Here is a 24,333-nt window from a genome sequence, read left to right as displayed (position 1 = left end):
CCAGCTTTAATCCCAAGAGGCAGTTTGAGAGAAAGGATATGCCCAACTGAAAACAGCTTTTGGAAAAAAGCTCTGTGTCTGAAATGATGGAAGTTTTCAGTCACAATCCAGCAACAGCAGATGAAATGGTTGCCTGACAAGCTGTCATTTGACAAACTGTCCTGATGATGACACTGTTTATCATGCCCACATGATAAACACGGGCTGACATAGTTAGGAGGCTCATGCAAACAGGTCCTGCATGTGACATTTGAATAGTCTAGCGTTAATATTTTATGCCTGAAGCTTTCTTCTGCTGTGTCTCCTTTCAGTGAAAATAAAGTAGTGAAAAAAACAAAAGCTTTCTTCTTCTTTTATTATATTATTTGTCATTTCAGAATATATTGTATTTCAGCATGACTAAACAAATTCCTGAGTGGCCTTACTTGCAGAAACTGTGAGTTACTCTTTGTTCAAAATTAAACTTTGAGATTTTAACCAAACGTGGTCTAAAATTTGCTCTTCATAACTTTTAAAGAAGTGGCATGGTTACATGAAGGGAAGTAGCCTAGTTTGAAGCTGCTTAGGAACTATTTCCCCTAGTGCAGTTAATCTAGGAAGAGTAATATGTGTTGGTTGGTAAACAACAAATATTTCAACAGCTACTGGGTGGATTAGCACAAATCCACTGTCATCATTGGAGTGAAACCCACTCACGCTGGTAATCTCCATACTTAACATATTTTATTATATTGTGGTTGATACTTGTAGGAAAATCTTGACAACTATTTTAGTGAGTGCAATGAAATTTGTATTAGATATTTATGTCGTCTGTGTATGAATCCCAATAATTTTGGTCATGATCTCACTTCTCATTTCTTTGAACTGGTATCAATTTAGTCAGGGGCGTAATTTCCAGGGGGGTTGGGGGGTAATCAGACCCAACCAATATAACACCCCCCCCACCCCCAAATAAAATTATGAATTATCTTGCATAAATAGGCAGTTGTTTTTATTTACTCATTTCAGGTATTACCAGATTTATTTATTTATTTATTTACGCAGATTTACAAATTATAAATTATATTATAATTATATTATATCGCCGATGAATTTAGTTGATTACCAGATTGCCTAGCATAAATAGTATTGACAACACTGTATAGTGGTTTATTTATGTAATGGTTTTTAATTTTTATTCTAAGAAGCATGAAATAATCACAGAATGACTAGCATAGCTGAAGCTTGATAAAGTCAACATATTTCATGTGCTCAATCAGAAATTGCATTACTGTAACTAACAAGGTTTCACATCAATGTAACACAAAACAAAATAAGGAGTAATTCACAAGTTCCAACATGTTTTTAGCATCTACAATTCTTACCTATGAAAAATAGAAGTCATGGTCTTTAATAATACTATTTCTCATTTAATGCAATTGTAATAGAGATCTTTAACTTTCTATTGATTACTTTCACAATTATACATGAATCATCCCAAAGAATCTTACAGTGAAATTACCTGGACCCCAGAAAGGATATAGAAATACTCATGATGTTTGAATGATAGAGCAGTAAATGCACCTCTCTTTTAGAGGTTGTATTACCAAAGTGAGAGAAGGATTTGCAGATGTGTTATGTGGTTGTTAAAAATTGACTTCATGATGCCTTTTTGAAGAAAAAAAATGTTGGAAGTAGTAGATGCTGAAAGGAGAGCTGATATGTATGCAATATGGTTTTGACTGCGTAGATGATCTGTATGCAATAGATGCAATAAATGCAAACTACTGGAAAAGCTACTGGGACTTTTTTAACACAGTAAAAACAAACAAACAAACATAGCAAACTAAAAAAACCAACCCATTAGCATTAGCAGCTGTGTATATTCTATAATCTTCACTTTGATTTCAGACTTCTGGGCCATCTGGAAAGGATTGGTCTTCTTGTATATTAGCGTCATTAGGCATGTAGTAAACAATCGCATGCATTTACCTGTATTGGCAGAGTGTTATTCTTTGATTTGTTGCGACAGAAGCAGAACTCTAAAGAGGCTGTTAAAACTGAATATAGGAGACTCATACTTGATAAAGAAAGTCTAAATATTTCATGTGAAACTGAACAGTCAGTTTGAAGTATGTTGTGAAATTGAATTTTGTTCAATTCAGTTGTAAATTTTGCCTAGTAATACTAAAACGATGCTGTCGTTTGAAGCTGTTTTTAAGGCACCTTTTAGAATTTGGCCTTTATTTTGTTAGTGGCATAGTGACAGGAAATGAGGGAGGTAGACCAGCAGCATAACACACAGCAAATGACTCCAGGGAGGTATTTGATCAGTGGTTCCATCAATAAAGGGATATGCACACATGTGGTATATACCCTAACCGCTCTGCTATTGGAACCACAAGAAGCATTTCAACCCATCTCAACTCAGTTCTCATCTTACTGCACAAAGAAGGCCAAGGTTATGTGAAATACATGCCCATTCTTGAGGATCCCTTAATTGTGCTCACCCGCTTGTAGTTCATGCTTGCTTTCACAGAAACAGTAAAGGTTATTTCCTTTCTGATAAGTCCAGCCGGTCTGATCAAATGCTGTGTGAAATCAGTTTAATTCAGTTTCCTCTTGAAAGTTCAGTGAGCTTGGATCAATGGTACCCGATTATTTCACAGTAGGACCTTGTGTTATCAAACATCTAACACAACACTTTAACACGTGTGCCGCTGCTTCCAGCTCTGCCAAATCACCCAACACACACACACACACACACACACACACACACACACACACACACACACAAGTAATCCCAGGACTTACACTCCTTTGAATACCAAACAGCAATGCATTCGTTCACTTCTATTTTGCTTGGAAGCAAACAACATACAGTAAAGCTCTGCAGATATATAAATGGCCGGACTACTTTGTGTCGCATTATGGTGGAACTTTTTACAGTTGTCCTCCAGCTAGTCTTAAACAGAATCATAAAACAGCAGGGTACTGCTAGTGAAAAATTATAAATATCCATTTATGAGGCTGAAACTTGCTCGGGACTCAGTAGAGATATAACTGTCTGAACCACACCACAGAAACAGCATCTGGAGCGTGTTGACAAGAGGACCTTAACATCATACAGCTTGAGGGTCAACACAACTGCCTGATTCTCATCAACATCATAATTAGCAATATTCTCAATGAAAAAGTAGTACTGGGCATAAGTTTCAATTCTACTCAGATTTTATGTATGAAACCTGATGGTTTTGTTGTTTTAACAGAATAAACAACTAATTCTAGTAATTGAAGTTTTATGAATTGTGTAAGCAGAATTGTGTAGTGATTGTGTAAGCCTAATAAAATAATATTTTCATTTTTATTCAATAGGACTACACTTTATTTTTAACCTTCTTCAGCATGGAAAATGTTAGAGAAAAAAGCTGATTTTCTCCAGACAAAACAGCACAGCAAAGGGCCACGGTGACATTAGGCAGGGGAGACTGTTGCTCAGTATGGCCTTTGGCTGTTTAATGAGACAAAACATTTGGCCAGTTGTGATCTGGCTGTTTTATTATGTGAGCAGACAACTGCAGAACCCATTTAGCAACCAAATACCTGTGGATTTGATTTTGACAGAGCTGTCTGCTTCTCCTCTGTCTGTCTCGCTCACATAATCACTCAAAGACCTGAACTGGACCAAAGGATTGGATTCAACAATTCTTTAAAAGCCGACATGTAAAAGTTTTGCTCCAGTCCAATGTAAAGCGTATAGATGGGCTGACTTGACAGGACTTTTCATGCATATACATATACATACATACATATATATATGTGTGTATATATATATATATATATATATATATATATATATATACACACACACACACACATATATATATATGTATAAAAATATATAATTTGAAGTCAATGAAAAGAGCAGTACTTGTCTTTAAACACTGATTCTGTGTGCGTGCTTGATGGTTTCTGTCACATGCTGTCTCTTTGGTGGTTAAATCAAGTGACAGTTGAATTTGAGAAGGTGTTTCAAAAAAATGAAAGTCAGAGTCACCCCCTTCAGTTGCTTCAGCAAAAACAGTAACACAAGGTTTTTTTGGATGCCGCACAAAATGTCTGCAAAGACAGATGTTGCAGATGTTCTTTCTCTTGACATGTCTTTACTCTCAGTGACGTTTGTGACATCAAAGTACACAAGACTAAGAATCAAAGAATTCACATTTATATAAGAATAAACGCTTCTTTTTTTAAACACAAGTGGTACTGTAGATCTACATCAGTGCATATACATGGATATATAGAACAATGATAGTTGAACGCAACTTGAATATAACCAACTTGGAATAGGTTAGTTAATCTTTAGGCCTAAACAAATGTTGATATAATACATAAACATAATATCACTAATTACAGTTGTTTAAAACAATCATTGCTCTAGACTATTGTCTGTTCCACTGTGATAGCCTGTCTTCTATCATTGTATTGCATTTGATAAATGAGCCAGTTGCCTCAGTGTTTGAACTGTTTTTACGACAAAGAGTGATTGAGAGCAATCCTACCGATGAAAGTTAAAAGATATCGATTGAAACCTGAAGCAGCAGAATGACAGTTCTGATAGGCTGTTAGCTGACAAACCTGTCTGTTCCCTCTGAGAAACAGAATGCTTGCCCATACCATGTGGTTCAGGTTCCAGCTGAAGTGCCAATATTCCTAAAAGACTTGTTAATGTGCTTCGGGAATGATGCAAAACAAGATTACACTTGAGCACTGAAGATGTGGCAACAGTGGAAATGGATTCCTCAAGACAGTGCAAAGTAACCTCAAGACTGTTTATATTGTTTTTTATATGACATCTGTTAATAAAAAGTGTTACAGTTAAACCAAGATGGTGTAAATTAAAAAAAAAAAAACAACCTAAAAAATAAGATTTCAGAAGGCTATCATTTTGATTATGTAGATTAATATAGATCACGGATTACTTAAGATTCTTTCAGTATATTATCAAGTATCTCTTAGTATATTCAAAATTTCATTTCACATGACATAAATTACAGGTTTCATTCGTTATGTTTCATATCATAAACTCAGAATCCCAAAGATTTATAAAATAGTTTTTTCCTATATTAGAAAAACCTATTTTATGTTAACACATTGAAGCTAATCATTTACACCAGCTTGTGCTCAACATATTATCATGTGCAAGAACATTTCTCTGAGATTCATTTTCTATTCATTTAGAGCATGATTCCACTCTTGGCATGACTTCAGAACTCATTGCCTCTTTTTATGTGTAGTCTGGGATTTTAAAAGATATAATATGTTTTTTTTAAGCTGATGCAGTGTATGTGCAAGGTCAGTATTAAGTAGTATTAAACACATAATTGAAAGCATGTGGGGAAAAAACATTATTTTCCAAAAAAGAAGAGGAAAAGTTTAAATCTCCCTGTGGGGCTTTGATTCCCCCTTTGTGTGGACTGTTCAAAGAGGTAGCTGAGCCGGACACACAGGGGGCTCTGCTGCCGGTGCCTTTCCAGGAAGACTGATGATAGGCAGCAGCTTGAATCTGGCAGAAACTGAATGGACGCAGTGGCACAGAGAGTACTGGACATGTCTGTAGTGATTACATTCTGCTACAGAAGAAGTTCAGGGGTCAGGCTGACTGTGTACCGGCAGCTTGCTGCACCAAACTGACTGTATTCCCAGCACTGCGCAGTGCTTTCTCCTTATGATGCCTCAGGCTAGCTCTGCAGGTTCACTGCCACACTGTTGAGCCGTCTCATAATTTGATAATCAAAATTAATTCCCTCAGTGCTTCGACTGCACACCTGTGTAGCTCATATTATTCCATGGAGATAACAGTTGCAAAGGCAGATTTCACTGAAATTTACAGCATTAGCCATTAGCCATCTCTGCTTCAGATAGTCAGCTAGTTAGTGGTAAAGCCAAAACAAGAAAATTGAAGCCAGACTCTTGATCCTGTCTGAGAACTATTTTCGGATCATTTTGACAGCATTCATTCAGTTTAAGAAATCAAAATAACCAGTTCAAACCTTACCCTGTTTTATGAACATCTCTCAATAACACGCAACACAAAGAATAATGCAACAGCAACAAAACCAGCTTCTGTGTGAAAATGATCATGTTTAAAGTCAATCTTTAAAGTCAGCAGTTTTTAAAAAAGTTTTAAATATCATACTGTTTAAAATTTCAGACTTCAGAGGCTGAATTTCTTTCTCACTCAAACAGAAACACTTTTGGTGGTTGACAAAATGAGATTCAAAAACGACAACCACTTTAACATAATTTTAAATACCCGGGGATGCTTGCGGAAATGTTTGAAGAAGGACTTACCGTCCTCTCGGGACTTCTGAATAAATGCATCAACCCCGCTTTCTCCATAGTTTCCCTCTGAAGCGACAGTAGAGACATAGTTCCAGTTCATAGCTTTGACAATGTCCACCATCGCCTGTGCCTGGTATGTGTCTGGAGGCACCACACGGGAAAAGAAGTCGTAGCGGGTGTTGTCACTCAACTCTGGAGCTGTAGAAGCGTAGCTCACCTGAGGGATCTGCGAGAGAGGATAAAGAAATCTGATGGTTATACATGATGAAATATATAAATAATATACTTTGTGCAAAATAATTACATATACAGCAAAAAGGTTCCACACAGTTTTGTGTACAAAAAAACAAACTGCTGAATAATATGACACCTAACATCTGCTGATATCTCTCATGTACTCATTGTAGATTATTCTCCCTCGGCAGTTCGCACACTGTTGCTTTAAATAGTCCTGATGATCACAGGCTTAGCTACAATACTTTCTGAAAATTATTTTCCACACCAGTCAAGCAACACTAATCTCTTCATGACTTCACAGCAAGATTTATTTTGGTGTTGAAAAACATATAAGCACAAAAGCAAAGGTGTTATGTCTCCAGAGCTGAAATAATACCCCATGTTCTTGTCAGTTTCCATAAAGATATTATTGTTTCTTAGTAATGATTACCATATTGTTTCCTAGTATAGTTTACAAGTAGAAAACAAGGTGTGGGTGTAGCTCAGTAGAGGGAAGATAATCAAAAGGAAGTCAAGCTCATTATTCTGATGGAAACAGCTCTGGTTAGTTATTAAAGGAAATGATTATGTTCTTTAATAAATATCCTTTAAAACATCCAGGACACATAATAAGAGCTTATACTGGCAAGTGCAATTTTCAGAGTCTCTACAATGTATCTTTGTTCTTAGTTGCACTACAGAAGTCTTTTTGCCGCCTCTAGCAGAAAACTCTTCGTCTCAACTTTTGCTTGCTCAAGTTATTTCAGATTTGTGGCTGTCATAGCTTGTGTGATCTTCTTATAGGATCTGTGCTGCACAGTTTGAAAGTTAACTGACCAGATTTTATGGCATTCAGTAATGTGGGTCCATTTCAAATATGGACACTCTTTTAATGTTGCTCCATTTTTCCCTCATTGTGATCGAATCGGCTTGTAGATGCAAAAAGCATCATTACATTTGCTGAAGGCCAAAACAGTGTTTAATTACATTTTCCTACATCCAGTGCCAAAGTAGAGCGCATGTCCTAAGGTCAGCTCTGCCTATTTAAGTAGTCTTAATACAGGAAGTATTTTACATAAAAACCCCCGCACAAAATGTCAAGATAATAAAATAATACACAACCAAAAGATCCGAATGTTGACAAATCAATGCGATATTGCATAATTTTATAATTATAATAAGTGCATACATTTCTATTTTAATAAAGATTAACTGCAAAAAACATTCCTTTTCAGTGACAAGTTAGGAGGTAAAAATATCTGAATTTGACTGACACCTGAATAAAATGTCATTCTTTTCAAATACTTTTTGAATGCTATGCTGGAGTGCCATGGGACCTCAGCGTAGCTCTGGGGAGTCTAACAAATCATGACACTCTTGACCATTCCTACTGAGATGAAAGGATGCACAGATGGAGGGATAACCTGACACCAACCACTTAAAACCATGTAGTATTTAAGAACATAAATTGGTTACTGCTTTAACTTAATGATAAGATAGCTTTTTTAAAAATTGTTTATGTTAACTATCCACCTATAGTCCTACTTCTTATGTCCTGATGCGCTCGTGTTCTAGCAGTGCTACATGAAAGTAAACGTTACCAGCTGAAAGTTCTGTTTTACCAATATTTGCTCCACAAACTGGAGTAAGACTGCTGTGGGAGTCATACTGTCCCTTCCTCTCTCCCTTACTTCCCACAGCTGAGGCCTTTGATGTGGTCAGCTGCAGCGTTGCACTGATTCTGCTTCCACTGTGCGCCCTGCTTGTAGCTGCAGCCTGTGCTAGGAGTACAGCTGTTCAATCTGTGCCCGTGACCTACAGCTCCTAGCAACTCATTTTACTCCACAATGACTTTACTTTTGTTTGTTTGTTTTTTGTTGGTAAAACTGGAGCGAGAGGTGCATTAAATCTGCCTACCTGATAAGCTCAGAACAGACTGTATTCTGTGCAGACTTGGCTGTAGGAAGTGATGCAGCAAGCGAGCCACTCAAAACAGCCTTGTTAGGTTGATTTTCTTCAAAGAGCAGAACATGCAGAAAAGGGAAGTCTGTGTTGGTTTATAATGGACTGTCTGTGTGTGTTGCATGTTAGCCTCCTGGAATTCATTTGTCCTAAGCTATCACACTGTGTCTTGTCGTCAGAGCATTTCTATATCACTTGTCTTGTGTCGAGTTGGTATTGCTTGTAGAAACTCCCCTGCCCCACAAGCTCTGATCACTGAATCAATGTTAGATACTAACATGCAACATACATGTGTTTCTGCCCTGTTGTAGTATTTGGCTATTGAGTCTGCACCCTGCAGACTGGCAGCACTTTGTTGCAGTAACATAAGCAGGTCAGTGTACTTTTAACCACTAAGTCTGTTCTCTTCTCTTTTTCTCCACCTTTGTGTTTCTCTCCCTCTTGGAAAAAATAATCCTGCGAATCATATTTTTTTTTCTCTCACTCTTTTGATGTCATGAGACGACAGGCGAGATTCAGCAGGATGAAAGTTAAGTGTTGTACAAAGGTGTTTGGAAGGTGTTAATGATGCCTTGTTTTAGATTATTTTAGTGCTCTAGCATACAGCGAAAATGAGCTTTTTAGCCATTCACACCCCAAATTTGCTCCCCGAGTTATGTGTCAGAGTGATAGATGTTATATCTTAATAATTTTCCTAACACAGTATGTCCTTCCAGAATAAAATATGAGGTGATAACACATGTATCATACTGCCTCTGGCATCTGCCTTATAGTATCCTGTCTCTTTTAAGCTCGTTTTCCAGATGTTTCATTTAAAACTCAGATTGCATCTAATCAACCATCTCCTGCTGACATTTATGGCCGTACCTGCTATTTATGCTCTTGCTGTTACTGTATTTTCCAACAGATGTTTAGTCTTCTTAGAAGAAGCTGACATAAAAAGCTAATTTCTAAAGATAAAATGCCAATTTTGAAGCTAATTTGCTGAATTGAGGAAGTCTTATAGCAGAAAACAATAACATATATGGATCTTATGAATAGTATATGAAAATTGGATTTCAAAGAAGGTCTTTTAATTTTGCTGTTCCCATGTATTGCAGTGCTGTTGTGACATGTCCAGACTCATATCTACCAAATAAGTGTGAGGTGCTGTGAAGCTACGCTGTTGTATTTTTCACCTGAGGGATTTTCACTCCTGTAACAATCACACAATTTCAGCGTTCTGTCAAGATTCAGGAGAGGCAGAGCTTATCGTGTTTGTCTTGCCAAGATTTCTTGCTCACTGGACTACAGCGATGGTCCTGAACAATGTGCTCCCTCTAATAGAACAGAGTCGCTTCTTAGCATCCGCTGAAGAAATTAAATTCTTCGGCACAGGTGCCGTCTGATGTACCTCCAGTGAATCAAAGATACCGGGAGAAAAAATACAAACGTGATGTGTGGCGCTTTGATGGGGGTTTGACGTAAGAAAGGGGTTTGCTCTGAGCAGATGAATTCAGCATGGATTACTACACTCGTAAACACATTCAGTGATAAAGATCTTAGTAGGTTGTTTAAAAATGACTTGGTTCTAGTAATGCTGTGTACACTTACCATCTGTTCAGGCTGAGATGAAAGCGGCTGAACTTGCTGTCCTCTCAGATGAGCTTTTTGTGATTCAGTCAGTATAGGGAATGCCAGTACATTATTCCCTCCTCTCCAAGTTTATAGAACTCTTTTAATCAGCACCTGCCCTACCCCACCACTATCCATTTAATTTCTAATGGGCTTAGGAAATACGTTTAATTGCTGTGATGTGAGTCTCAAGAAGATATTTGATGCAGATTTAATGTTCAAATCACTTGCTTTAAATAACTGTGCCTTTTTAAAAATTCAATGAGCTCATTTGGCACTGCATCAATGCAGGAGTAATGATGCTCATTAGAACTGTACAGAAATATTATACATCTACAGTGTTTGCTGGGGAAGAAAAATCAAAAGCTGCAGTCGGGCTTTGGAAATGTTTCTGCAAATACCTCCTATGAAAATGTAAAAGGAGTATATTTTTAATCTATGAAAGCAGAAAAAAGGTTTCAGTTCACAGGAAGAGTCCATATTTAGGATTGGTGTTACTGTGTACGAGGTGTTGATGTATTATTAAAATGTATTTTCACTAAGCGAAGAAAACAAGAAGAGAAAAATAAGATAAAAACAATGGTTCCAGATACATTTGCAGGTTTAACTACTAAGTTCAGCTAAAAACATCCGTCGTCTAATTAACTTGTCACCAGACTCCTATGAACAGTTTATGTTTACTTAAAAGGTGCAATAGATATTAATTAAATGAACACTTATATTCATAATATAATATGCAAGATTTAGTGATGTGTAAGCTAATTTTCCTCTTTAGTGTTAGTCGAGTCAAACCTTAGCAACCAAGACAATGAACAACAGGCCTCTCAAGCCTTAAATAGTGCGTGCGTGGTTGCAATGACTTATTTTTCCAAAACTAAATACATTTTTTCACTATAAAACATGACAAAAAGGGTGATAAACCTTATGTAAGCATGCTTGGTTCATTAGCTAACAGACACAAATCCCTTAGAGCTTGTGTCAGAAAGAGCAATAAGTATGTAAAATGCATGTATGTACATGTTTATGTATGCGCTGTGTTGACCTCTTATGAACAAGGGAGTGCCTGAAACTAGCTTTGTAATCAAAACCAAGGCAATTCTTATAAACTAGCAAAACATATACTGATTAAAATAAGAAAATAAAGGACACTAATTGAGAACAAATATATTTGATGTGTGGGAATTATGATGACTGGAGTTTAGAGTATATATTGATGTAAATAATATTCTAATGCATATCTAACTAGAAAATTAGTCTAAAATATATTATTATGGCATAAAAACGTTATGTAATTCTCAGACAAGTTTTCAGCTATCTAGCTAGATAGCTACAGCTGATATAATCTGATTAGACCCTTTGGAAAAACTATGGCCAACCAATCAGTGTATTCCCTAACTAGAGAATGACTGGTTGCTCGGTGAAATTGGTCATAAATTTTTTGTACCAAAAACCTGCTTCTGATATCTTTGGTTGGAGGCAGATTGGTGTGATCACCTGTAATTTACATGGAAGGCGCAGATTTGTCTGAAAACACACACGAACTAATTACCGAGCTGCAGTGACACTTGAAAAAGAGAAATGCAAACCAGAGAGGGAGAACATTTCCCTCTCGAAGTAATGGTCGTGACTTACCCCTGAAACCAACGTATTTCAAAAGGCACAGCTTTTATTTTGAAGGCTATGGTTTCCAGTTTCCATATTGCAGCTATGCCCTAAATTGTGCCGTTGTCTCTAATTTGCAAAACACTTTTGCCTCTACCTGCATATAAAGAGTTTTGTAAATGTAGTTACTGTGTTGTTTCACAGATGCTCTTGAGAGCCATAGCACCTTTAGGCATACAGCTGTAGTCTTCAATTAAAAACTAGCTGAACATAAAACTGGATGTCATCCAAGGTGAAGCATCCAGTCAGTAAATCCTGTCATAGTAGATTTCCATTCTTAGCCAATGGTATGTTAATTAGTAGTGTCATGCTTAGTGACAGATATTGCTGTGCTAATGGCATTTATATGCTTTCTAATATTCAGTTACTTTTCTTATCATTAGGACACCTTTCCTGCCAGGGGAAAAAACCTTTATCTATAAAGCTTGGCTTGACCCTGTGAATAACTACTGGACGAACCTGCTGAGTCATAAAGCCCGCTGAGATCGTTCCACCCATTGTTACTGAGATCAATATAGTGAGAATAAAGAGAACAATGCAAGCTCCACATAGATGCTTGTGCCCAGGATCAAAATCGGATCCGATACTACAGGTGCTTAATCACTTCTACTCTTTATAGTTTGCCAAGTATTTTTCTCAACAACATATAAGCGGACTCTGTATTGCCTTTTACTAACTCAATTTTACATAGAATCTTAACAATAGGGATAATTATCTGAAGAAATTTTGTAACCCTTCACCCTCGGCAACAGTATTTCCCCCAGATTAACTGCTTTGGTTTCAGTAGGAGTGGAGAGAAACTGTTTGTCTGTCTGTTTTGCTTTATTTTGATATGGATCAGTTTAGTCAGTCTGCAGTTTCGTATCAAAGTGGTCAGAGCAAACATGAATGTTGTTTTTGTGTGTGTTTGTATTTGTCTTGTCTGTTATATGAGGTAAATGCTGATGTGTAACTATCTGCCTACCCATCCATCATTTTTTTTAACCAGTTACCCTGGTCTATGTTCTATGGAGTCTAAGCAGACTTGGCCTCCCTCTCCCCCGCCACCAACTCTACTGGGATATGCCAAGCCAGCAATCCCCCCCAGCATGTCCTGGATCTGCCTCAAGGTCTCATCCCAGTTGAACATGCCTGATATGCCTCACCTAGGAGGCACCCAGGAGGCATCTTGGCCAAGTGCCTGAACATTATCAACTGGCTCCTTTCAATGCAGAGGAGCAACAGCACTGCCCTGAGTCCTTTCTGGATGAATGAGTTCCTCACATTGTTAGGCTGAGCTGGATACTAGGACCACATCCTGGACCCAACCCTGGGGCAGAGGCTTGTTGGTGAACACCTGGTAGCCAGGCGTTAGCTCATCAGACCACATAGATCCATCCTCTTGTGGACCCAACACCCACAAGAGGAGCCACAAGAAGTCCAGTGCTTTGTGACGTATGCAACACTTTATAATTGCCACAGTGTCTGCTGCACTCTTGGCAAGGTCGCTCTTGTGAGTCTGATTTTGAATTTCAGTGAAAGTTTTACCTGGATAAAAAATATAAAAACACTATGTTTTAAAAATTATTTTAAATTTGGGTTTTTTGTGTGTTTCTGTCATAAAAAATTAATACACAGGAAAAACAAATGTGTTATGCAATAATAATAATAATGAATTCCTGCTTAAAAGAAACTTTAATTGGATTTAGAGCAGCTAGTATGTTAAAGAAAAAATGGCACTGGCAAGTCCAATCAGCAGCAAGGTAATTAAAGCAATTGTCAACTAACACCTGCATTGAGCAGATTAGCTTGCTAGCATCTCAGTATTTGTATTTTTAATATACTCTAAAATCCTTATAGACCACTGAAAATCCCAAGATTGACAGAAACTGTCAGACATGTCTATCCACCAGGGCACTCATTGCTCTCAAGAGATGGAAGCAAAAACAGACATTATGAGCTGTGTAAGAATACTTGGGCACTGCTCCTAGCTTCAGTTCACAGGAAGAGTCCATTGATAACTCACATTGCTTTATATAAAAAGTTCTGATTTTTTGTCTTAAAGTTTGAATGAAGCCGTCTCACCTGCTACTCAGAATATTGAGCACTATATTAACCTTACATTGATTTATACAACACCACCCGTGTTGTTATATACTAAGCTCAAATAGTATAATGCATATTGTTTCCGTAAGATAAGGTGCTTTATGTGAATTACAAACTGAGATTGAAGTTATGAGTATTTCATATTCAACATATATACTTTATATAACGAAATGTGCTCCCCATGTAAAACCTGTAAGCAATGAGCCAATCTTAGTTTAAATAATGTGGAAACACAAAATAATGTGTCTTGATGCATGCTCAGTCATCCAGGTAAGGAAATCCCAAAAAGTTGATTCTGTTCATCTCGACATAACGTTTTCAGTGGGAGAAGTAACAGCACATTTGCATAATGACTGAAACTAGCATCACTGACGAATAATGGGCTGTGAGCTCAGTTTCATGATTGTTAATAAATACATTGTAATGACGATTGATCAATGATAACTGACAATTTTGTCGATGCTCAGTGAAAAAACTACTTATGAGCCGCTGAAACAAGATTGTCTGAGGCAGTTAGAACAAGACTATGCTATTGACTGGACCTCATACTACAGGTCATACCCAGGAGAAGCTACGCCAAGTCTGTATGGTTCACTAAAGATACATAAACAGCGTGTACCTTAAAGATCAATTGTTTGTATGATCAACTTGGTCATCTATAACATTTCAAAGTTTCTGGCTTTGATGGTAGGCAGCTCTGAACACCACATCCAGAACACTTTTTTTGAGAAGGTGAAAGATGTCATTATGCAGGCAGACGAAACAATGGTCTCATATGATGTTACATGTTACTTGCTGAATAAATGAGCTCCTTAGCCAGTCTTTGACGATGGCTCCAGAACCTTCAGAAGAAACTTGCTTCCCTTCCTTGGTTCAATGATCAGTTACTTTTTTCAGTTACTACCCATAATTTGTGGCTATAGGTGAGGATAGGAATATAGATTTGCCAGTAAATCTATAGCTTTACTTGCGTGCTCAACCATGAGTTCACCACAACAGCACCTGCATCACTGCAGATGCTGCACTAATCCATCTGTCAATCTCCCATTCCACTCTCATGAACACTACTTAAACCCATCAACTTGAGGCAGCAACTCATCTGCGATCTGAAGTGGGCAACTGCCTTTTCTGACTGAAAACCATGCCCTTGGATTTGGAAGCATCAATTCTCATCCCAGCCACTCTACACTTGGCTGCAAAACTCTCGAGTGCAAGGTGGAGGTCATTACTCTTTGAAGCCACCTGGACCACATGAAAATCAAAGGTTTGATCATTAGACCATCAAACTGGACTCTCTATCATTTCTCCTAGAAATGATGTCCAAAAACATATGAGCAGAATCTGTGACAGCTAATCAATATTTAATCATGCTGAATTTAAGGAAGTTGTTTTAAAGAAAATTACATTTAAATAAAACATTTGACAAGTATGGAAGTAATTCCTGCATATGTTAGTGTAGAATACTTCCACTGCCTTTATCACATCCTGGGCTATTACTAATTTTTCCTTGCTGTCGCTGATAGCCAAGAAATTTAGGAACTGGTTTGTAGGTTAATTTTTGAGAATTAGAGTTGCCAGTATTTTATGTTAAGGAGCCAAACCTTACAGCATACATCTTTCCAATTTTTGCCAGGTTAGTTGTTTTCTGCAGAACCCAAAGGTAATTAAAAATAACACTGGGCTGCTCCACAGTGCAGGTTGCATGAAGTTGTTATGGGGAAACAGCTTTTGAAAATACTTTTTCTTCAAGAAGTGGAGCAATATGGGGGGGCTTCTATATACCTGAATACTTTATGGAGATCAACAAATTTAGATTTTTTAATTTTTAGTTTAATAGATTAATTGCAAGACACTTTCTAAGCTCGACTTTATTTTGCGCCATAACTAGCAACAGTGTCACTGATTGGTTTGCATTTTAGAACCAAACATCCCCAGGTCCTTTCTATTTTAGTGTTCCAGGACCTGATTTACAGGTTTTGCAGTGGTGAAAGCCCTGGATCTGACATGATATACAAACCAGTCTACACAACTCGTTTTGTCATTGTTCGTTTATTCAATTCGAAACTCACATGCACACATGCAAGCACCCACTCACTCGTGCATGTACGTACACACACACACGTACAAACACACATGGGTGTAAAACCCATAGATGCACAAACACACCAAACCCAGTGCAAAACAGTAGCCAGAGGCTATTTCTGCATTGTTACAGTTTGCATAAATCTTTGTATCTCTGAAAAAAAAAATAGAGCAGGCAGGCAATACTAGATAAGAGTGTGTTTCCCATTCTTGCAGAGGTGGGCCGTTCCACTCCATTTGCAGCCTTTTGTCAAAATAGGTAGCTAATTTTTCATACTTTGCCTTAGCAAAAACAATACGAAAAATCTTGCAGCCAAATTAAATATTTGATGGGCCTCAGCACTTGTTGTTTACTCCCTGTTTCGAAAGGCACTCTGTGTTCCTACACATGGCTTTTGTTCTATTCGTTAAGCAGTGGCAATCATTAATTTCAGCAGTGGCAACTGTGATTAATTATCTCATTACAAATTGAATTATTACTTGCGTTAAACATGCAAATGAGCTCAACTAAAGGTTGAGAATGTTGTGAGATTTGAACTAAATGACATTTGTGATTAATGACTCATTGCATAAACAACAATGCACTTGTTTACCACAAAAATTGAAGGAAGTTGTATAAAGTGCAATTAATGCTCAGGTTTTGACTAATCTTCCCCTGGGTTATAATGAATTAGCATGATAACCCCAGCATTAACAACCACATAAAAAAGATGAATGTGTGATCAAAATAACTAACTGATGCTTCATCAAGTATTGCCTAGGTATGAAAAGCCAGAGTATTTTATGAGAGCTCTGGAAGATGTAGAACAGATGTTAAAAATTGTAATATTATGAAATGTCTGGGTGTCTTCACAGTTAGCACAATGGATATCCCTTTTGTATTCAGCAATCCTGAACTGGTGCTCTCCTCTGTCTCCTCTTCTAAGGCAACTAATACATACTGCATTGGTGCAGAAGACATCAGTGAAGTGAAAAAGGGATATTCTTAGCAGTGCCTTGGGATAGAAATGGATTTAATATCTCTGGGAAGGTTCACAATAAGACTTGCATGTCACATCGTATTCAGAGTTTATTCACTGATCTCGCTCAATCTCAAAAGTGTCTTAAAGACCATGAGGTCAGTGGTGTACAGGCCTGCAGTGTATTGTGATGCCTGTTGTTTCTGCATTAAAAAAAAATATCATTATTGGACAGCTCTACTCAATATTTACTGCAATGCTTCACACCAGTGATGGAGCCACACCAGAAACAGCAGGGAGAGAGCCAATAACTGCTTGTTTTTGTATTTATTTATTTATTTATTTATTTATTTTTATTTTTTTTGGGGGGGGGGGATTCCCTCTGGGCCAGTTCACAACGTCTTTGTATAATTATATGCCCAATTCATTCTTCTGCATCACTGAATCATGACCTAAAAGGATTTCAGCCCAAGACACTTCATTAAAGCTTTTGTATTCAGAACTCTTGTTGGCAGCAGCCATAAAAAATTATCAGGAGGCACAAATGTGACAGACACCAGTGTTAGCAGTAAAACTGGTGATAACGGACTGAGAAGATGGAGCTAACTAAAAATAATGAGTTCATAATAAATCTAGTTTTCCTGAGAGGAAACCCTAACCTGAAGGGAAATATCATGTTTAAAATAAATGTGATTCATTTACAGTATTTCATTTTAATGCAATTTATTTGACCAATTCTTTTTCCTGATAACCATGAAATGTATGTTTTATTACATTCCTTTATAAGAAAGGAAGACTAAATGAAAAAAAAAAAATAAAGATCAGTAACTTGAAAAATTAGCTGCCATTTTTTAAGTATTATGATCAATCAGAAGAAGTCACCAAAAAAAAGCTAATTTGATTGTTCATTGTAATGAATATGTAACTTCTGTATATACTTTTTCTTTTCAGTTTTCTAAAGAAAATAAAAACCCTGCACTGTATGTATGTTGTCAGTGCCATGACTTTGGTTCTAGATGGAAAGAACTCGTGATACATAACAGACAAGAAAACCAAGGCTATTATCATTTTTTCCTAGCATTGCTCTGTGCTCTGTGGCACTTTTGGTCTGTCACTTTGGTCTAGATTAAATCTCTGGATTTGCAATGTATTACCATTACTTTTTGCAGACATTCATAGAGGAACTGCCATAAATTATAGTATTTAATATTTATGTTCAACTATAGAATTGATATTTTTTGCAATGCCATATTAGCATTTCATTAGCATTTACCTTAAAGTATTTTTGCCAACATGGCTGTAGAAATAAAATATATGCAAATACATTAGTACCACATTAGGGATGTGTAATGCATTCACTTGACGAATAAACTCAGAGAAATCTTTTCATTTAACAAAAATCTGAATTAATGAGATAATTATCAGGGAAACTACAAGAAAATTGCCCCCTGCTCAATTTCAATACAACTTTATTTTGGTTTACTTTTAAAACAGTGAGAGATACAGCCATCTCTGTCTCTTGATTTCTCTTTTTTTTTCTACATGCATCGTCATATATTCCGAAACCCTCCTGGTTCCAGTGATCAAGGAAAATCCTGTAACACCAGGAGACAAACATTACCATCTGTATAAGTTAAAGATGCCAGTATCTCTCAGTGCATCTCCCTAATGTACATTAATGGTGGGGCCATTATTGCTCATGAAATTAGACTTTCAAGTCAACAGAGCATCTTTGGGGATTATAACTTATGTCATTAATTCAGAAAAACAGAGCAACATTTTTGCAATTAAAGAAATGCTCCTATGCAGTTATCTCATCTCACAATTATCTCAAAACAAATAATTTGAAGACCAAAATTTAACAGCTTAACTGATTTCTGTTTATTATTTAAGATGTAAATTATGTTATGATGGCCTACGTGCATCTCAATCTAAAGCCATTGGGAATTCAATCAAGCATTCCCTGAGGGTGCACTACTGGAAGACACTCCCAAAATTATCTCATCAGCTCCATTTACAGAGGGTACTTCCCAAATCTTTCACCACTGCTCACATTCCCTTCCCTCTAGTTATTCTGCTTCAAGAATCAAGCTGTGTGAGAAGTAGTGAAACAGAATGGAAAACTGAGAGAGACTAGATGTACTTATCAGCTTTAGCATGAAAGATAAAAAATCAATTAATTATGACTGCTTCTAAGGGTTTTTAATATGATTATTTATTTATTATTGTTCAGTATTGATATATTATGGTAATTTTGCTTTATTTTCAGGCTAGTCGGTCTGATTTAGATTATCCAATTTAAGTATAATCACACACTTGTAAATGCATTCTAAAGTTCTTCATAACCATCTTCCTCATCATATTGATAAGGAGTGTCTCCCAGTAGTGCACCCTCAGGGAATGCTCTTAAACAACAAAGTACAACAAGATATCTGAGCAGGTATTACTCATATGTACATGCAAGCAATATTAAAATTTCATACAAATAGTACAAATACAGTAGATTTGGGACTATTTGTGAATTTAAGCTCCATCTTAACACTTCCCAGTGGGCCAATTACTGAGTTTCACGTTCCTTGCTAATGGTCAGAAAATATGAATACTGAAATGGTCTTTCTCTGCAAGCATATTCTGTTTATTCAGCATGCTTTAGTCAGCCAAATGTATCACCCTTGAAACTGGGTAAACATGTAATAAAATGTGTCAGTGAAGCATTTCTATTGAGGAATAAGGAATCTAGTGGGGATAAAAGAGCTTATTTCAGAAGGAGGACTAGAGATGAATAGAGGTCAGAGAGACCGCTGGTGCCCAGTTGTTTTGCTCTCAAAGTCAAAATAAAAAGCCAAGCAAAATTGAAGCCAGTGTGTAACATAAAGAGTTGTCCCAAGTGAACAAGGTAAACAAGCGTTGTTGATGTGAAGAGCAGAAATTGGAGCTTGCTTCTATCAAACAGCAAGCCAACCTAGCAAAGTTCAAGCATCTCTAAGTAAAACAGAACGGAAATTAAAAGCCCAGTGGAACACCTGCGAAAACTGAGGGGGAAAAAAGAAGAAGATAGGAGATAGGGCGCTGACTTAATTATTCCCATCAGCGGAAAGCCAGCACAGAAGTGACATATTAGATATTTCTGTCAGTTCTTGCTTACTAGTAGAGACCATGACACAGAGTACTAAGGTTGAGTGTGACAGATGAGGTGAAGCAATGCACTCTCTTTCATGTGCTGATATCTGAAAAGGTTGATTACTACATGCCTTATGGTGCCATGTGTAGATCTGAAAGAGAGCAAAGAACACAGTTTTGATCTAATTTCATCCCATTAATATGTGAAAACTTACTAGTTACTTGGCAACCTCTTGCTCCTTTAAGCTTTAAGTGTGCTTGTTTTGCACTCCGGTAACCCTTAACGTTGGTAATTAAGGAGTTTGTTCAAGAGAAGTTATGTTTTCCTGCCTACTGCATTGGATAAGTGTACATTTCTGGACAGTATAGCCCCATTCATAATTTTGGTTTAGCCCCCAAAGAATGTTACACTGTTGTTTATTGTAGGGTCTTTACCTGACAATATGAAGTGCTTTGAGGTAACTGAAAAGAGAGAATTTGTATTCATTGAACGTAATCCTATGACAAATTGTTTTTTTTTAATCTTTTCTTGAATACATGTATGTTTAAGAAACAGCCCAGAACCAGAGCACAAGGCTTTGTAACAGCTTAATGGCTAATATATATTTATAAAGTTATGAAAATTTTAAATAGCTTTTAATTAATATCAAAACACATGAAATGGGTGTGTAAAGTTGATCAGAGCAGAGGCCAGGAGGCAGAAGGGAAGGTGGGTAATGTTTTCTGCTCCTCTGATTGGTGAATGTTAGCCAAGTTCATTTTAAGGATGATTAAAAGCATTGTCGCTTTTGAATAAAATACTTTTCAGTCAAGTCAGACTTCCTTTTTCTTGCTGTGCTAATGGGATGTGATATTTCTAATTAAAATTACTACTGCCAGTGCAATTACAACTACTAGTACAACTAGTTATATTACTAAGGCTGGCAATTCTGTTATTTATACTGCAATTGCTGTCACTCTGGACATTGCTCCAGGGTAACATCTATTACACTGTAATTACACATCTTTTAAAACAACCACAGGTTATAATCAAGTACAAGAAGTTTCTTCCTAGGCATTAAGAAAACAAGTCACCAGGTATACTTGGGTTGCCTACCTGAGTAGCCTGTATGTGGGAAACTCTAATAGCAACTGTACATGCATTATTGATAAACTCTCAAAATCTCAAAGTTTCCAAGGACAGAACAGTTTGTTGTTTTTATTGTGTGTTCATTAGTTCACTTTGTACTTTTGACACTGATATTTATGCTTGCTAAGAGACATTATGTATGGTATGATTATCCAATATTACAGTCCTCTTTGTGTGAAAACAGACAAATGTGCATCTTCTACGTCCTCTATTTACAATGCAAAGAAAACCAAAACCTATCCATACAGTCAATTTCTGTCTCTTACTCACAGGATATTAGTATTAGTAATAGTCAGTGTGCTTCAGTCAGTATAATTTGGTATCATTATCTACTTCTATACCTTTTTACTCTTCTTGGTATAAGGCCACAGTCTTTAAGCACTATTTCGTATGAGATGATGCAAATTTTTTACAGCTTGTGTTTGCAAGCTACCTGGTCCCTTGTGTTTCAATCCCAACAACTAAACCCTAAACTGTGACCCTATATTATGGCTTGGGATTTCTTATTAATATTACATTGAGCTGCTTCACACTCTTGGGCACTGCCCTTTATTGCAGTTTACTCCATTATTTAAACTCTAGTAACTTAGAGTTCGATTTTTATAGGATTTTTGGTGCACTTTTACCTGTGGTAAATCAACCTTTTCGTTTACATATATTCCTATGTGTCTATTATATATGTTCTCTATAAGAAACAAAAATACATTGCAGTCCATGACTCATAGTGAGAGTAAGAACTGAGCTCTGTGGGGTTCTAACAATAATTAATCAACTATGGAAAAGAGTATTAGTAATGCATAATCATTTAACAATGCGGAAATGAAACCTTTTCTCTGTGTTTTAGTGTTTCTATTCAAGAGCTGGCTGATCAATACTAAATAAATCAACACTGAATGCAGTCAAACTCCCAGCCGTTTTCAACAAAGAAGCCTTGTGTTATAGACCAACAGATGCAGTTACTTCATGCAACCAAAATATTTTTAGTGTATTATGTTCAATTTTGCTTTCAACACTAACAAAACATTTCCTTTATCTCAGATGTGACTCATTGTGTTTGCTGTCAAATTTAGTGTATCAGCAGGCTGAGTGTATCAGGGATTACTGCTGTTTTATGGTGAAATATTTTTGTGCTCTTCAGACACCACATAGCATGCAAATATCAGCAAATGATATATCTTTATACATATGAACTATTCACACCTCTGAGGCTTTTCAATTCGGGAGAAATGCCTTAGCTCAGCAAAAGCCAGCTGAGATATGGCTGTAAATAAGAAAGTGATGCAGAAACTGGGAGGATGGATAAGTGCTGATGGGCAAGCACAACTGTCTTCTTACAAGACAGTTCATTAAACACCTTTCACGGCCACCGTGGCACTGTGCCTGAAATACAAAGTGCAATATGAGCGTATTCAGGTCAAGGGGTCAGTGCTGTAAAAGTTTCAATGCTGAGACAGGAGCAGGGAGTAAATAGTCACGGACAGCGTGTCCTAAAGTCATCAGAGAAACAGTACTGACCACTTTATCTCCACTCCAGAGATCTGGCACTCTTGAAACAAAGCGCAGTAATGAAGACAGATATTAATGGAGTATTAACAATGTGGAGTGGCAACACTAAGTAGATTGTCTGTGGGAGGTAATGCACGACAGTGAGCTATTCCCCCAAGATAAGGTAGCTTTGCCCTATTTTTCAGAGCTGTCAGATTTAAAATGCTATGAGTGTGAACAATGTTGAGTGTAATGGAATTTTGTCTGAAACTGAAACATAAGAGAAAAATAAAAGGGTCATCTGTCTCATGTGCTTCTTAAATTTGTCAGGACACTGTAATTAAACGACCTCTTTCTAATGAGAATCCATGCGGCTATAATTTCTAATGTAGCAAATGTAGCCATAAAGATAAGCAGCCAGCAAGTTTTGATGGACTTTTTGTGGGGCATACCACTGACAGAGAGGCAAATTAATGACCTCCCTGGAGAGTAGGATTGGTGTATGGGGAGGCTTATAAATAGAGCAGTGGTATGATGGAAAGTCTCTGTGATATATCTGTGTGACTGACTGATTCTAGATGACCTAACATGAGTGGAAAACCAGTTTTTAGGCTGAAGCAGGTGTGTATTGTCTCAGACCTGTTTAAGCGTCACACATTTAACAACTGCGAGGAGGCTGTGAGTGCAAATGATAACTGATTGATATATCTAGTTGGGCTCAGTCAGTGTTTACAGTCATGTAGGTTGTAAAAGCTAGTAACTGTAAGGTGTTGTCTTAAAGGTTCAAAGAGAAAAGTTTAATATTTGCATTGCCAGCAATTGATGTTGTTACTATTTCCCGGGAGACCGTAAACTGATGGAAGCTGGAAAAGTAAACAAACAAAGCGTATACACAGGAATAGTGAGGAGGGGAAGAAGTATTGCACTATTACACTGAATAACTGAAAATAAATAATGATGTTGAGATGCTCTATGGAGCTGTACAGAAGAATGATGCTTATCACAGCAATCCATTTTCTATAGCTCATTCAGTCCTCCTGTGTACATTTTGGTCATGTTATGGACGAACAGGTGTAATCAAAAAGTTCTGGGAATGGGCCTATAAAAGTGATAAACCTGACCTGATTAAAATTTGGCTGATCTACTTTTCGAGATCTTCTTCTCTTTATCTTTATCTTCATCTTCTCATGGACTTCTGGACCATATTCAGTGTGGCTGCTATATTTAATTTACACTCTAATACCACTGCCTGACAGTGGCCCCGTGTCTGAAACAAGACATTTTAGCCCCTTCGTCTTCTCTTTAACATAGTTGTATTCCTATTGGCTGTCCCACCTGTCTTCCGTTTGTCTTCAAACAGAAGACAGGTGGATGGGGCGTCTGTGCTCAAGGCCAGAGCTTTGTGCCTGAGATGATTATATCATAGACACAAGCAAAGTGAATCAGCCCACTCCTAAAGTGCAGTGGTGTGATTCGGTTATTAGGCTTGGGCTCGCCTCTTAGGGCCACTGGAGACTTGTTTTTTTTTTTAAGAATCCCGTGTCACATCTTTAAATGTTTTAACTCAGACATGAAGTATGTGCCTACTTTTAGTTTGCTAAAAAACAAACAAAAAAACAACAACCTTAATTTAAATTGCTGTTAATCTCAAAGTTTTAGAGATGACAAAGAGAGAGTTGATAACATGGGTACATC

The 24,333-nt window shown here is 37.1% G+C and overlaps 1 protein-coding gene across 3 annotated transcripts in view; it reads right to left on the bottom strand.

Moving 5' to 3' along the window:
- Positions 1-24,333, bottom strand: part of LOC102793276 (metabotropic glutamate receptor 4-like) — a 184,257-nt gene that overhangs the window by 52,834 nt on the left and 107,090 nt on the right. For all 3 annotated transcript variants that reach the window (XM_006794243.3, XM_087833776.1, XM_006794245.2), the window contains one exon: positions 6,334-6,550. In XM_006794243.3, the coding sequence (XP_006794306.1) occupies positions 6,334-6,550 (217 nt within the window). The remainder of the gene's footprint in view (positions 1-6,333; positions 6,551-24,333) is intronic.

This window comes from Neolamprologus brichardi, chromosome 20 (assembly GCF_056152115.1).
Source record: "Neolamprologus brichardi isolate AB-2024 chromosome 20, ASM5615211v1, whole genome shotgun sequence".
NCBI classification, from domain to species: Eukaryota; Metazoa; Chordata; class Actinopteri; order Cichliformes; family Cichlidae; genus Neolamprologus; species Neolamprologus brichardi.
The sequence above is the reverse complement of the archived record's forward strand: the minus strand, read 5'-3'. Positions and strand labels throughout refer to the sequence as shown.